This window comes from Prunus avium, chromosome 4, assembly GCF_965620075.1.
Source record: "Prunus avium chromosome 4, drPruAviu1.hap1.1, whole genome shotgun sequence".
NCBI classification, from domain to species: domain Eukaryota; kingdom Viridiplantae; phylum Streptophyta; class Magnoliopsida; order Rosales; family Rosaceae; genus Prunus; species Prunus avium.
The window spans coordinates 31600684-31615905 of record NC_142287.1 but is presented as its reverse complement, the minus strand read 5'-3'; the positions used below and the strand labels follow the sequence as shown (position 1 = coordinate 31615905).

General features: G+C 36.7%; 4 protein-coding genes across 4 annotated transcripts; all 4 read right to left on the bottom strand.

Annotated features, from left to right (window-relative positions):
- Window positions 1-318: 318 nt before the first annotated feature.
- LOC110764952 (Coatomer epsilon subunit) lies at window positions 319-3068 on the bottom strand. The gene is made up of 6 exons (XM_021968011.2): window positions 2693-3068; window positions 2405-2556; window positions 1642-1777; window positions 1397-1552; window positions 859-938; window positions 319-692 (listed from the first exon to the last, which is right to left on the bottom strand). The coding sequence occupies exons 1-6, from the start codon at window positions 2954-2956 to the stop codon at window positions 599-601; spliced, it is 882 nt and encodes a 293-aa protein (XP_021823703.1). The 5' UTR covers window positions 2957-3068; the 3' UTR covers window positions 319-598.
- Window positions 3069-3814: 746 nt separating this feature from the next.
- On the bottom strand, window positions 3815-4796 carry LOC110764953 (CASP-like protein 1B1). Its single transcript, XM_021968012.2, has 3 exons — window positions 4531-4796; window positions 4279-4402; window positions 3815-4140 (listed from the first exon to the last, which is right to left on the bottom strand). Exons 1-3 carry the CDS (start codon window positions 4761-4763, stop codon window positions 3922-3924), a joined length of 576 nt encoding a protein of 191 aa, XP_021823704.1. The 5' UTR covers window positions 4764-4796; the 3' UTR covers window positions 3815-3921.
- Window positions 4797-6812: 2016 nt separating this feature from the next.
- LSD1 (LSD1 zinc finger family protein) lies at window positions 6813-13008 on the bottom strand. Its single transcript, XM_021967993.2, has 8 exons — window positions 12943-13008; window positions 12781-12853; window positions 9869-9982; window positions 8643-8753; window positions 7739-7851; window positions 7497-7577; window positions 7314-7385; window positions 6813-7196 (listed from the first exon to the last, which is right to left on the bottom strand). Exons 3-8 carry the CDS (start codon window positions 9978-9980, stop codon window positions 7155-7157), a joined length of 531 nt encoding a protein of 176 aa, XP_021823685.1. The 5' UTR covers window positions 9981-9982; window positions 12781-12853; window positions 12943-13008; the 3' UTR covers window positions 6813-7154.
- Window positions 11081-13004, bottom strand: LOC110747465 (Ubiquitin carboxyl-terminal hydrolase family protein). Its single transcript, XM_088252133.1, has 3 exons — window positions 12943-13004; window positions 12781-12853; window positions 11081-12534 (listed from the first exon to the last, which is right to left on the bottom strand). Exon 3 carries the CDS (start codon window positions 12405-12407, stop codon window positions 11202-11204), a length of 1206 nt encoding a protein of 401 aa, XP_088108259.1. The 5' UTR covers window positions 12408-12534; window positions 12781-12853; window positions 12943-13004; the 3' UTR covers window positions 11081-11201.
- Window positions 13009-15222: the final 2214 nt, after the last annotated feature.

Here is a 15222-nt window from a genome sequence, read left to right as displayed (position 1 = left end):
TGGAAATCAATATGCTTGCAATCGTAAATTTGGAACTACTCAATTTTCTCTTGAAAAAATGAAAAGAAAAGAAACGTTGAGGTGAAAGCAGTAGTCTTAGCACAGAAAAGAAAGGAGCTTCCACTTATTCAAAATCCACAAAACCCACAAAAGGATGCAAGGTTTCAAGTAGATCAAGCAAGCCAACAGTGGCAAGTAGACCTACCTTTGATTAAGATTCAAAAGATAATAAGAACGTAGGCCTTATCCCATCAGTTAAATTCTGACATGCAACAATGGCAAGAATCATGCTTGCCACAATATATACAATTAACACTCTGAAAAAACAGAAAGCAGTTGCAATTAATCACAAACTTAGAATACACATTGTTGAAATCAAGAAACCAAACCCATAATTGACATTTTTATATGAGGTACCTTATCCAACAATGAGATTAAGAACCAACACTATAAAGATTTGATCCGTGTCTCCAAATACATCTTTCCAATTAAATTTATATATTATCAGCTTACAAATCAAAAGAAGAGCCGTCACGAAAGGTGTAATGAGTATACAATAGCACTAATCAGCTCTTGTGTAAAAACCACTTCAGAGATTTCAAGCAACTGATTGGATAGCTCTGTCAAATCCCTCTTCTGCAGCTGCGGCCCGTTTGACGAGCACGTGATCTGGGTGCCCAAGTTTCAATTGGCTGAAAAGCAGTGAAAATCCAATCATTCAGCATTATATTCTATAGTAGCACCTAGTTTATATGATATACAACTTCATAATCCCAGTCCTCTCATGAAATAACAAAACTTATGGATGAGACGGAAAAGAAATTTTGTGTTCTAGTGGCAGGATACATTAGCCAATACCTGAGAAAGCGAGAAGGTGATTTTCCAAGGTGAAGATAGCAGACAACGAGGTTGGCTAGAGTTTCTGGATCCTTTGCATCCTGTGACAAATGACACTTTATCACTTCAAAATCTTAAATAAACACATACAATCCAATGCCATCTCCACATAGTCGCAGTATGAGAATGCTTAAATGTATTAATAGAACAACACTAAAATCCATGACATGGGAGTTGATGGGAAAGTAGATGAACATGGAGAAAATATAAATAGAGGGAAACAAGAAAAGCAGCGCAATGTAACAAATTGGTGGTAGAACTCATTTTTTACTAGATCTAGAGAAATAAGAATTCTGATTATATATAGTCAGATCTTAGGTTTTTTTTTTTTTTTTTCCCCAAGTATAGTCAGATCTTAGTTGAGTATGCATAAGATGTTTTCATGCAATTTTCTTTACTATGACCTAAACTCTATGAAATTTGTGCACTTGACTCAATACAAACTATACACACCTTAAAATCTCTAGAAAACCCAAGAAGTTATTACTGAGATACTTGCCTTGGTCAGTGCTTCAACAAGAAGGCTTTCAGCTTCATCAAAGTTTCCCATGTGCATGCAGCAAACAGCCTTTCCATTCAGGATCAAACTTGTAACCTGAGACTTCTCAGAGAAATCTTGGAAGATGAGATATGCCTCCTGTATCTTTGAACCGCCCTGATTTCGAAGAATGTGAAATTACAAAAGTGCACTACGATGTCTAGTCTGCAAGACGAACTAAAAAGGAAAAGAAAATACTTAATTACCACTGCCAGATTCAACCATGCATTCGCAAGTTGAGTTAGTGTGTGGTCCTCGTCAACCTGTTGCATGACCCTCAGCTGTCTCTCAGCATAATCTGACCTATGCATTTTAAGGAATATTTGGATATTCAATGCATTCCTGAAAAAGCATAAGCAGCATGTATCAGGCTTCAGAGAATAGCAAAATCATCAGTATTGATATTTCTGCTTCCCGCTTCAACACTTAAATAACATGTGACTACATGGTAATGCATTAACAAGTAAAGGCACAGCTTATCAATAGCCTCAGTATAAATTACATCCAAGATTAATTTTCTAGGTCAGGAAGGCACTATCCAACAGAAGGCAAGGCGTATATTGCATAAGCCATCTAGAATTTACAAGCATGCAAATACAATTGGTTTCTATAGTTCACATGTTAGGGACCTTAGAGTTTGTTTCAGTTTACTTTTTCCTTATTAAAAAAAGAAAAGGGTTTTCGAATTATTTGGTAGAACCCTCTAATTAACTTCCTTTCTTGATCTAATGGGACTAGCTAGCTAAAAGCTGAACGAACAGAAACATAATCACAAATCAAGCTAAAGAAACTAAAATGTGAAGCATTTCCTGTGCATCCCGTTTTAAAGATAATAACAATGTAAAGCTGAGAGCAAATCTAACAGTGAAGTTATCTTTTTGAACTACAATTTTTAATCCAAACATGATCTTCAGTGAAATTAGAGTATGAAAAGGCCCAAGTGAATGTGAAGTTAAAAATTATACGTACAGCTCCATTGTGCCTCCAGCATTGGTGTGTTTGAGAGCTTCATTGTAGTCCTGTTCATGCATGAAGACTGTCCCAGCAATCAGTCTCAGAATAGGGTTGTTTCCGATGCCCGGATCTGCCAACAACTCCTTTAGACTCGAGATCGTCGATTCCTGCAAAACACGACGCCTTTCATTTCATCACATCTCCAATCCAATCCAATTCGATTCGATTCAATTGTTTGTGATTCTAAAACAGAAGTCTAGGGATCAAAAATTGAAAATTGAAGATGAAGACGATCGGACGAACCCTGTAATCGGGGCCGGAGAGGTAGAGAGCGAGGAGCTTGACGGCCTGGAGAGGCGTGGCGGCGGAGGCGTCGATCTCATTGATGACGAGTTGGTAGCTGCCGAGGGCTATGTAAGAGCGGAAGACGAGGCAGTCTCTCTCGACGGCGTCGTCTGGAGAGAGATTGGGAAGCTCGCTGTTGTTAATGGCGGCCTGGTAGGCGCCCAAGTAGAAGTTGTTGCGAAGATTGAAGAGGTGGTCTGGTCCTGCTGCTACTGCTGCCATTGTTTCGATTTCGATTTGCTCTGCTTTGCAGATTGCAGTTACAGATCTGAGAGAGAGAGGGTGGTGAACAAAGGCTATAGAGGGCCGATTATTTTGAAGTTATGAAATTTATGTTGATGTAGAAAGATTTAATGGCCCAACCCAAAACTCATTTTTAAACCCAATGTGTGTGAAGAGGGTGTTTTTAAATTTATTTTTTTTTGGGAGAAAGAGAAATTAAGAAAGCTCAATGCATTCATCTTAAAAATTCAGAGCATGACTCCATTTAAACTCTAACAAGTTGTTATATTAATTAAGAAATTTTAATAAAGATTATCATTTCCGATTTACTTTTGAGTAACAAGTAAAACTCACGATTCATTTTCTTACACAATTTTAAAGTAAATTTTGAATACATGCAATTACTCACAAATGAACTTGATAAATCTCATGTTTACAATTACATTTTAAAGTGCAATCAACGTGATTAGGTAAATGATCATTCGTTTGAAGAACCTTTCCATATTCTCTCTCTCTCTCTCTCTCTCTCTCTTAAGTTTTTTGGGTTTATGTAGCAAAATCATTCAAATCAGCTAGTTTAGGTTGGTGAGTTGTTGGTGTGAAACTCTCCAGTCCCAGTACACAAAGCAAGATAACTTCAGGGCACATAGAATCAAAAGGCACTCTTATGTTGTTTTCATGGCAAAGCCTTCTTGGAGAGCCAACTCCCAACTTTAGTGGTCAGGCAGGCAGGTAACAAGCTGACGAAATTCCAGATGAACAAAGCCCAAGTTTGGTACCTTATTCATCTTTTATTTGCTCTTCCCTCTAAATTTAGCATGGATTTTCTTGAAGATAATATACTCAAGTCAAGACTGTAATTTTAAGAAAGTTCATTTCATTTCATTTCAAGAGCAAACACACGCACACAGCACAAGCAATACATTTAATACATTAAAAAAAGAGAGCTATGGCATCAACATTGTCTATTTTGTTTTAAGTAGTTTGACAATGGACAACACTGTAATAACCAGCAGGAGGAGGAGCCCCACGTAGGAAGCAATGAGGGCACCGCCGCCGTGGTCGCAGAACTTGTGGAACTTGTCACATATTTTGTTCCACCTCGCATGCGAATTACCGTTCTTCCCTAGCTGTGCCATGAAGGTTGCTGCACCATCACCTGAAGATACCAGGGCCACAGCCATCTGCATAATACAAATTAGTTTAGTTTTCGGATTAAGCACTTAGTGTTGCTTTACATAAAAGTTTTAAGTAAAGAAAGGAAGTTTGGCTACTATTGAGATCTTGAATAGAAATTAGGAGGTGCGAGTTTTATATAATACCATGTCTAAAATGGCCACCATCACAAGGCGAAGGGCTTTGTCCTTGAACTTGTCTCCAAAAAAATGCACTATGATCATGAAGAGGTTATGAAAGCTGGCCATCCCATTAGCTATCACAAAGAACCTGTATCATCGAATCATTTCGGTTTGCTTTTGGTCAGATAAAATACAAACTCTCTCATAAACAATGACCAACATAGTTATAATTCATGAGGAGGAGAAAGAAAATGAGAGAGTACTGCTGAGGCTTACACATTTGCTGGATTGTGTTGAAACTTGGCTGTGAGGGTGGCTCTAACTGGGGTTGTCCCAATGGTGGCAACCACCAAGGACTTGGTCTCTTTGTTGAGTGCCATTACAACAGTTGCAGACACTGTGGCCAAAAATGCAACCACCCTCAGTATGACAATGGTCCAATCCGTCGGCTTTGTCACCGCCACTAAAGCCAACGCATCCTCTGGTTTCTCTCCATTTTCTATAGCCATGGTTGAATGAGTGGCAGAGAGAAGTGAATATTTTGTTGCTGCTAGATAGAGGGGCTTCTTATAGCATTTAGAGGAAGGTGGATAGACCAACAAAATCAGTGGTTAAGTCTAAGAAGCCAAGTGAAGCATATATCTAGTTTCTTTGAGTTGTCTAACTATCCACTAACTTTTGGTATGTTGGTGTAGGTAGTTTGGAAACTTATTTTTTGGGCCATCAGTTTGGAAAACTTTTTAACCCCAAATGCCTTTTGGTAACATATGTGATTGTGTGAGGAAGATGCTTATGGTCTAAACTACAATAAGAAGCAAAGGCCCCTCTACTTGTGAGATCATGCTAAACTGCAGATCCATTGGGCAAACAAATTTACCAACCTTAGTTTAATCTTGTTCCTGCGCATGGACATCAGCAATTTTGACAATCTTCACTTTGAGCTCCTATTTCCTTCAATTATTATTGTTAGGGTGTTGTTAAACCCTACAAAGTACATTATATTACTAAACTATTTATTGAATTATTAATTTATTACTTTAATATAAAATAACCAAAAATATATATTAAATTGTGAAACAAATGTAATTTTAATAAGTACACCATACTCAATTAATTTTAGAGTTCATTTAACACCACCCTTACTGTTTTTATCGTTATAGTTTATAAATTGTTACTACTACTTGAGAATTAATACTTTAATCAATGCAAGATCAAAGCGTCCGTCAAAGCTCCAGTTTAGTAGTTTGGGTAAATTACTCAAATGGTCCCCAAACTTATACGCGATTTACATTTTGGGGCCTCAATTAAATTTTTCGTTCAAATGGTCCATAAACTCTATATTTATCGCTCCAATGGTCCTACCGTCTAATTTTCTATTAGATTTAACCAAATTTTAGGGTAAATACGACTTTTCATAATTAACAAATAAAATAGGGTTAAAATAAATACAAAATTAGAAAGAAAAAAAAAAGTGGAAGAAAAAGAGAAAAAAAATCATGAGACCCAAACCCCCCCCTTCGATTTCTTCTCCCCCATTCCCCACAGACCTCTCCATATAGGCATAAATCCCCAAAATCCTTGTAGCAATTTCGACATACACAGCTCTTAATTCACTATTTCGCCTCCGAGAAGTCGCACAGAGGTGAGGAGCGATCTAGCATTTGTTTTCTGGGGTTGAGCCGAGGAGATCTTGAGGTGAGGCGCGATTGTTTGGGAGGCAATGGCTGGAGGCTGACGGGACAGAGGGTGGAGGGTGGGTTAAGGAAGGGAGAAAGGGAGAGTGGGGTCAAAGTTGGATTGGGGAAAAATGGAGAAAGAGATCAAAGCTGTGCATTCCTTTTTCAAACCCCATTAGGCATTCTTCTTCAACTCCTCGAAATCAAACCCAAGCTGGATTTTTTTTTCTTTTATGGGTTTCATTAATTTATTTCTTTCATTATTTTGTTTTTCTGGGTTTGATTAATTCGTTTTTCTGGGTTTTCTGGTTTAATTCGTTTTTCTGGGTTTTGTGGGTTCTTTTTTTGTAGTTGCTGGCTCGGGTGGAGGGTGGGGAGGAGATGGGTTCTGGGTTCATGGGGCCTAGGGTGAACGGTGGTTGTTGGATGGGTTTGGGTGGAGAGAACGGTGGTTGTTGGATGGGTTTGGGGGTTGGAGCTTGAGGGTGGTGGCCATGGTGGAACGGAGGGAGAGAGAGAGAGAGAGAGAGAGTTTTTATTTCATTTTTCAATATTTATTTATTTTTAATGTACGAAATGACCAATTTGCCCTAATATTTAACAGCAACATTGACAGAATGTAACGGTTGACCAATTGAGCGATTAATATAAAATTCATGGACCATTTGAACGAAAAATTAAATTGAGGCCCCAAAATGTAAATCGCGTACAAATTTAGGGACCATTTGAGTAATTTACCCTAGTAATTTTGTAGTTAGCAAAAATATATATAGGTCAGCTCATGAGCAACCGACCACCATGCGAACTCAATTTACTGCCGATCAACCGACTAGGTTTAAAATCAAATTGAAGAGATTGTCCAAGCACTATAAACAACAACAATTAAACAAAATAAATTGTTTAAATACAAAACAAATGTTTGATAATTGGATTTTGAAAACATATATACTTTATGTGCAGTCACTCGACTCAACTTGAACACGCGGGTGATAGAGCAATTACAAGAATGATATAGGAATGTCCTCTCCAAGTCTCTTTAATAGTACATGATACATTTATCTGACGCCTCATATTTGAAATCGTTTCTCGCACAAGTGTTTATGAACAACTCCAATAAAATATACACCAATTTTGATGTCTATCTTCCAAGTAATGTGTAATAAGGATTTGATTCGCTCCCTGCGAAATAAAACTAGCTGCAATCAATTGCAGAATCCCGCTGTACTATTTTTTCCCGGTTGTGACACCAACAACGACATTGGTCACCTGTGAGATTAAGAGTTTTATCATCAGCAGATGTTTGTTTGGTCAATAAGAGAAAAAGAGAGAAATTTACAGGGAAAACAAAGGCATGTGAAAGGATCCATAATTGAACAAACTTACCAATTTGCCACTTTCATCAACGGACATAGGGTTCTCAACCACAACGGTCTGGCTCTGAGAATGGGGCATTGCCTGGAGAAAATAACAAGAGAGATATTCAACAGATTCACCAAGCATCAAATGTCACTACCACAAACGTGGTCTCATCTGGGAAATATAAATGGTATGCTTTTAAGAACTTACCGCGGAAGTAGAGGGCGCCATTCCTGAATTGGCTGTCCCATTAGGTCTGTGCACTGGAATTGGAACCCTCATATTGGTCATCTGTAAAATGTTCAAAAATCCAGAGAGAGATCAAGAGAGAGATAGACACACACACACAATGTCTATTAAAATCAGTTATATTGCACCCATAAGTTATATTGACATAAATCATTGAGTAACAGTGATATGCCAAAAGTTTAAAAAAACTCATCTATACTTACACCAACATTAGTTACATAGTGACAGACTGCACATTTGACAGAAGGAGCTCCATATGGATACATAAGTGTTGTCCGGCAGTTTCCACAGTTGACGTGGGCAACCTGACTGGATGCTTTTTCACAATAATAAAACCCACAGGAGAGGAGAAGTCAATAACAGTTCGATGAAGTAAAACAGTAATCCAACGTAGAAGAAACTTAAAGCTCTACATTTGCAATCATAAAATATTCTAATTACTATCAATTTTCTAAGATCTTACTGAATAAAACCAAAGACAAGTTCAGTAATTGGTTTACAAAACAACAGAAATCTCAAGCTCTGTTGTTGACAAAAAAAGTTGCTGCCAAGTGTGCTTCTAAACGAAACATGAAAGCAAAATTAACAGCAATGCTGTAGAAAGGGAATTCTCCCTCATGATCTTTCATTTAATAAAAAAGTTTATATGAAACCAATTATACTTCACAAATGACTAGTATGTACTCAGAAGGTAGGTGGGACTTCCTTTCTTCAAAATTACGATCTTCGAATTTTTCTCTATCCATTATGTTAAACTGTAAAGTTTCTAAAAGTGAGCATGATATAATCCAGAACCTTCCAAACGGAAGTATACAACATTGCAGAAACGGATTGACAATCACACATGCATGGGCATGCACAGACACAATGCTTAACTCCTGTGCAGTATCTATCATGTGAATGCCAGTACCCTAAGATTGTTTACTATGGAAAACATTAAGGTTGCATGATCACCTTCTACTATGTTGCAGATTACAAGAGTGAACAATTTACGTTTTTTTTTTCCTTTCCCTTTTTCATTTTGTGACTCGAGGGGGAGGGGGGATCACAACGCCCTGACTTAACAACTAAAACTTCATATTATATGCAAGAGAGCTTATATAGTACCTGGAGCAAGATTCACAGTATGACAGCAGGAGCACCTCACACTTGTTGCCCCACGTGTATGCATTAACAACGTCCTACAACCCCCACAAATAAGTTGAGCCATTTCTGTACCTGCAAGGTCATTGCACAAATTTTTTGTAACCAAACCTTATGACTTTCCAAATAAATACTTCTTAGGTTAAATAAGAGTCTAATGGTGATAACACACAGCACAATTATCTTTGCCCCGACATGTATACTGACAGCCAATGGAGGGTGCTCTCACAATTAATTTGTATTGTTTACAACATCCACTCCGAAAACCACCATGCATGGTAGCTTCCTTTAATATAAAATGTTCAAAATAAATCCCAGTTCAGTAAGAGTTTTCAATGATATGACGATTCCCTATTCATAGCAGTTATCCACATATCAACCATTGTAGAATTTACACTGTTTAACGTACATAGAACATCAAATCTTGACAAATGCTGAAGGCAAAAATTAGCCACAATGCTGGATGCACTATGCATGAAAAGTGGCATGTACCAGTTAAGCTACTACCAGGACAAATGCAACTCCTAATCCAGATTAAAGTTGATCTTGAGCTTTCATGTTTACACAGTGTTTTTTATATTGATTTTATAAGCAAAGAACTATTACTTGGATGCATAAGTTTACTAGCCCTCTGACAATTCCAGTAAAAAAATTGCCCACATGTTAGGTACCCACCACACAGAATGACCATTGAAACAAAGCACTTCAAATGATAACAGCAACTCAACAAGATTGCCCTCAGGATACTCCACAACTGAGCACCAGCTGCCTGAGGGCGAATTGATGAGACTGATTCTTATCTTAAAGTCTTCTCTCCTTCACCCGTTTAATTCTTATTTCAACCCTTCATCTTCTAACTAGGAATCCTGATAACTTTCTCTTCAACTTCTACATTATTTCCACATAATTTCTATCTTCAAGCTGCATCTGGTTTGGCCATGCATCAACACTTTAACAACCCCACTGATCAAAGTTACTATGTAAAAAAAAAACAAAAACAAAAACAAAAACAAAATGATCATGTTTATTCTCCATTTTGGTTTACCTTGGATACAAAAACCATGTGATTGACACCATTCACAAGCCAATTCGTTTTAATGTAACAAATTTCATGAATAATGAACATGAACAAGAAAGCATTCACTTAACCAGTACCCACTAAGAAAAAGGATAAGGAAAAGAGATATTACCAGGAGGAGGGACTGGGGTAATTATATTGCATAATGCACAGCAAACATTAGTAGCTCCTCTAGGATATAGAAGAATGCTCCTACACCCACTACACACAAGCTGGCTCTGCATACCTGCAACGTTTAGAAACACACATACAAAATGAGGCTTTACCAACAGAATCAGACATCAATAGAGAAAACTATAGCACTCCACAACTTAAATGGCCAATATGCTAGACAATGACAGATTGCAGTCCATTAGAAATTCTGACGAACTGAAATGAACTTTGGAAAAAAAGAACCTGAATACTTGAAAATATTTATTCCCAAATAGAATAAAATAACAAAAGCAAAAGACGTATCAAAGCTTATGCAAAAATTCCTAAGCTTATCCAAAAGACGTATTCTTTACTTCCAAAAATAAAATACGTATTAATAAAGAAAATCACAGCAACAAGACTAAACTGACTGTCTTCATGAAACTCACAAGACTAAACTAACTTTCTTTATGAAACACTAGACCTTATTTTCTAAACACAAGTCAATACTACTACGAGCCCAAACTAACTTTCTTCATGAAACTCTGGCTCCTTTAAGTCTTCCCACAATCCAACCAAACTTGATATCCTCATGTCTTCGCAAATCCTAACATTCACAATATCAACACTCACAGATATGCTAACACTTGTGCTGGTGGAAAGGGCATGAACCTCTATACACAGAATAAGGCCCCCTTCCTCAATGCAAGACAATTACTTTAAAAAGTCAGGCCTTGGGACTGAAGTAAGCCATTGTATCTTCATGGGAACAAGATATAGGTATAAAGAGAAAAAGCTATTAAGTCAAACAAGCCTAACCAGAGGTGGGTAGATATATCAAGGAGAAAATACTTTGTGTTTCTGGACTACAATATACCGCTTCCAGAATTTCCTGATTTAACGTATTTCTTGAAGCACGTCATATATTGTGCTTCATTATGAAATTAAAGAAGACTACATACATTAAAATTTAAAAGTACAAAGCCAACACCAATAGGTGATAGGTGCATATCATCCCATCTTTAGAAATAAGCTAAAACACTCACCGCCTCCGACAAGCATTGATTTATAGGTTTGAAGGGTAAGTGCATCATAGTTTTTTGAAAAACAAATTCTGTAAGTTAAGGTAAAATTTAATTAAAGGTGAAAACAGATAAACACGAAGCATAAAAGAGAAACACCAAGAATCATATCCAAATAAAAGTGAATCATCGACATTAACGGTCACACTATAAGAAGATCAAAACTGAATAAGTTCTGACAAGTAAAGTCTTAAACTTTATCAGGTTCACAGGAAGGGAAAAATGTACTAATTAATCAGAGATACAGGTTTCTCCATCGTACTGTCCCAGTGACTCAGCCTCCTTGTTACTAGCAATGGACCTCAGCTCATCAGTTAACAAGCCATGACGTCCCAAAACTACAAGATCCAGAAGCTTTCTCCTTGCATGATAAACCGGATTTGGGTGAATCAAACACCCCCTCTCATAAGCTTCTCTCAGAAAAACAGTGTGTCTCTTTCCCTTGGTCGACAAATAAAATATCCCGGGGTGATCCAAGAACAAATCCCTTATATTCAAATCAAAGCCAAACCATTTCCTGAAATGGCTGATTTTTTCCACTTCAACCATCTTCTCTACTGTCAAATTCAAGAATTCATGAACAGTTGCAACTGCCCGTTTCTCCACAGCCATCATTCCTGCCTTTGATGACCTCTTCTTCTCAGACACCTCATCATATGGTCCCACATATGGCAACCTCTGCCATTCCTTAACCTTGGCCCTAAAATTCTTTCTTAACCTCATCCCTGGAGGATACCCATGTTTAAAACTAAACTGAATTTCAGCCCTATCAACATTGCAACCCTCCTTGCAATATTCCTCTACCCTCCAGTTCTCAACCGCTGCAGTAAACTTGTCAGGAATTACATCAAACAGTTTCAAGTTGTGAGTATTGGGCTCATGAGCATCACAAAGTTGAAAAAGATGGGAGTTTCTGGATATTACAGAATCCTCAAAATCATCAGGAAGCCCAAGTTCCCTGCCAACTTTCAAAACGGCACGGAGTGGCAACATCCTGGAACGAGACATTGATAGAAGTCGAACCAATCGATCAACAACAAGCGGCAACGAGGCATTGATGACCTCTGCTTCTTCTTTAGAAATTTGAATAGCAGCGTCAGTTAATCTGCAGAAGGTCTGGGACTTCATGGGATCATGGTAAATGTGGAAAATGTGAGGGTATTTGCGGAGGAAGGAGACTGCACCACGGTTGAGATGGAGCTTTTGAGAGAGCCTGGAGAGAAAATCAAGGGATAATGCAGGGTTGATGGGGTTTGCTAGGATGAGATCTTGGACAGCAATGACTTTGAGAAGGTTCTTGTACTTATCCATTAGTTTCTCAAACGTGGGATCTCTGGCTCTTGATGCTACATACTGGGATGAGGTTGTTTTCAACCGGACAGCCAAGAAATGTTGATGGGGCTGTTTCATTATCCATCTGGTAAATTGGGTTCCCATCTAAACTCAAACAGATATTTTCTATGTTTCAGACACAATCAGCCTCCTAGAATATAGGCATTAACTGAAGCAGAAGCATGTCAAGTCTTCGGCCAAACAAACGCAAACATCGATGAACAAGGCCGTTCTATATAAGAAGATTAAAACCTGAATAAGTTCTGGCAGGTAAAACCTCAAAACCTAATACCGAGTCCCAATACAAAACATTGAGGAACTACAACCATAATGATACATTGAAAACACGCAAAATATGCAGCAAATCCCTAACAACCATTACAAGCAATCAGGCAGCAACAATTACATTAACAAACCAAATTCAAATTAACAATCTTTTTCATGAAAGAGGTTAAATTAAATTATTTTCCTACAATACCTGATTTTGTTCAAAAAATTCAAACTTCACGACCCCTTGCGCAACTGGAGCTGTATTCGACGCAATCGGATTGCTGTCTCCAACCAAGAGCTTCAATCAGACTAAGTCAACGACATATAGATTATGCAGCGAACAGGAAAGAAAATTCATAGAAATGAATACCTGAAGGCCCCCTGAGAACAGAAGCGAAGGCCGTGCAAAGGACCAAAAATCACAACTTTTGGGGGGTTTTTTTCGGAATTAGATCGAAAACGAGGAATTGGGTCTCAGAGCAAGAAACGGGGTTGTCTGGTTTTTGAGGAAAATGATAAGGAAGCGTCGAAGAAAAAAGGTTTTGGTCGTTGTTGTTGAAATTCCTTTCTTTTTATGAGATTGTGTTGTAATGGGTTGGGAATATGGGAGATATCGATATCATTTTCAACGGACAACCTTACTTTTTTAATTTTTAAACTCGACAGCTCGTTTCTTTCTTGCTTATCCTCTCGAGTGTGAAATAGGATCCGAAAACTCGAACACCAGAGCCGACTATGGCTAAAATAAAACCATCCGGCGATTTTTTTTATTTGTTTTATTTTGTACCATAAATATTCGTACGTGTGCCTGACGATTTTATTTATTTAACAAAACTAGATGCGCAATGGGATGGAACATAGCCTAATCTAATAGATAGATGAAGTTTTTAATACAAATACAACCGATAGTGTAAATTACAAGACGGGGGATTTGTCACATATACTACTAGGATTGAAGGTTTTTTTTTAAAGCCAATTTCTTTTATTAAGTAGTTTTAATTGCATTGAATTTATTCTCTATAATTTACAAACTGTTTCAATCCCAGGGCAGCCATTTGTAAATTTTGGTTAATTTCTTCACACAACACATGGATTTGACTTTATACAACGGTAAAAATGTCATTTCTCTCCATACCAGACACATAAAAAAAAAAAAAATTGACTACATAAAAATGTCATTTCCCTCTGTACCATACACCTAACCCTCATCATTTTCACAAACATGTTGGGTTTTTTTGGTTGAACCTAATAAACAACTCCAACTAAAAAGGGGAAAAATCCTAAGATCATCCATAATGGGCTCCATAAACCACTTGCTTAGACAAATTTTAGAGAGAAATTGGAAAAATACAACTTCAACCATGCTCCATACCCACCTCCTAAAATAGGGAGACTTCTAGGAGCTTCTAAATCTGAGAAGAGAAAAAGGTCCTTATAATTTAATGCTCCTTTATTTTATAAATATTTTAAATCTTTAATTAATACTAACGATTTTTTATATTATTTTTTAATAGAGATGAACCAATTAAAAAAGAGTTACTCCCTAAACTAGAGAGTATGATTGGAGTTAAATTTTTAGAGAGAGCTCCTAAAATAGCTTTTATACGTTTTTAACTAAATTTTAATTAAAAAATAGAGAGCATGATTGTAGATGCTCTAATAAACAACTCATTAGATGTACATAATTGGGCCTTGTTGGGTGGCTTCTTCAATGGCTAAGAGTTCTCGTGTAGTCCAAATCAACGAACAATTGGGCCATAATTCAACATTTTCATAAAACTCAATCAGAGCCGAATAGACATTTCACTCAACTTATTTTTATGTAATAAATAGAATAATAGAAGTTTAGTTTTTTATTTTTTATTTTTCTGTTACAGAAAATTAGTTAAATTGAATCAAAGAATAACAAGCAAAGCAATTTTTTCTTTTTCTGTTACAGAAATTTAGTTATATTGAATTAAAGAATTACAAGCAAAGAAAATGTGACAGATTGTAGTGTGGTCATGCGTTTTTAGTCACAAGATATTTGATTCATTATTTAGGTAAATGTTGTTTGATTCATACCTCCCAATATGATTGAATAAATAAATAACTAAAAATCAAAACTTGTAGTTTTGCATGATCGTTAAAATAAAATTAGGGAGATTCACCATTTTATCAAATATGGGAGTCCAAATTATAAAAAAACCATATATGAAATAGACTTTAGAAACAAACCCAAAGCCCATGTACAACATAACAAAAAGACTTTTAACTTCTTTTAAATTACAAAACTGCTATTGATTTCTTAAAATAAACCTAACCCCAAACCTCATAAAAAGGCCCAAAACACTCAATAGGGCATTAAAGTAATTTAATAATCAAAATTAAATTCAATATGACCAACTATCATTTTTTGGGTTTGTTTATCAAAATTAAATGGTATAGGGTTTATCTATATTATTAGTGTTAGGAATGAGTATATGACTAAATATCTCATAAAATTAATGTGACTTTGTCAGTCTCTAGACATAAACACAGACACACAAAAACACATATAAAATATTGAAGGAAATTAAAAAAATTGGAAAATTTTCTCGATGGCTGCAATGTAAGCTACCATTAGAGTATGTGCATAACTTCCAATGGAGAGGGCTACCCACCAATTGTA

What these genes read in the sequence shown, in the direction of transcription:
- LSD1 (XM_021967993.2), bottom strand. Translation starts at nt 9,980, where the DNA reads ATGCAGAGCCAGCTTGTGTGTAGTGGGTGTAGGAGCATTCTTCTATAT. An exon ending in TACTGTGAATCTTGCTCCAG is followed by an intron (nt 7,852 to 8,642) that starts GTACTATATAAG and finishes ATTGTGAAAAAG; the next exon opens with CATCCAGTCAGGTTGCCCAC. An exon ending in TGGCGCCCTCTACTTCCGCG is followed by an intron (nt 7,386 to 7,496) that starts GTAAGTTCTTAA and finishes TATTTTCTCCAG; the next exon opens with GCAATGCCCCATTCTCAGAG.
- LOC110764952 (XM_021968011.2), bottom strand. Translation starts at nt 2,956, where the DNA reads ATGGCAGCAGTAGCAGCAGGACCAGACCACCTCTTCAATCTTCGCAAC. An exon ending in GCTGGAGGCACAATGGAGCT is followed by an intron (nt 1,778 to 2,404) that starts GTACGTATAATT and finishes ATGCTTTTTCAG; the next exon opens with GAATGCATTGAATATCCAAA. An exon ending in TCACCTTCTCGCTTTCTCAG is followed by an intron (nt 693 to 858) that starts GTATTGGCTAAT and finishes ACTGCTTTTCAG; the next exon opens with CCAATTGAAACTTGGGCACC.
- LOC110764953 (XM_021968012.2), bottom strand. Translation starts at nt 4,763, where the DNA reads ATGGCTATAGAAAATGGAGAGAAACCAGAGGATGCGTTGGCTTTAGTG. An exon ending in CAACACAATCCAGCAAATGT is followed by an intron (nt 4,403 to 4,530) that starts GTAAGCCTCAGC and finishes TCGATGATACAG; the next exon opens with GTTCTTTGTGATAGCTAATG. An exon ending in TGGTGGCCATTTTAGACATG is followed by an intron (nt 4,141 to 4,278) that starts GTATTATATAAA and finishes TGTATTATGCAG; the next exon opens with ATGGCTGTGGCCCTGGTATC.
- LOC110747465 (XM_088252133.1), bottom strand. Translation starts at nt 12,407, where the DNA reads ATGGGAACCCAATTTACCAGATGGATAATGAAACAGCCCCATCAACAT.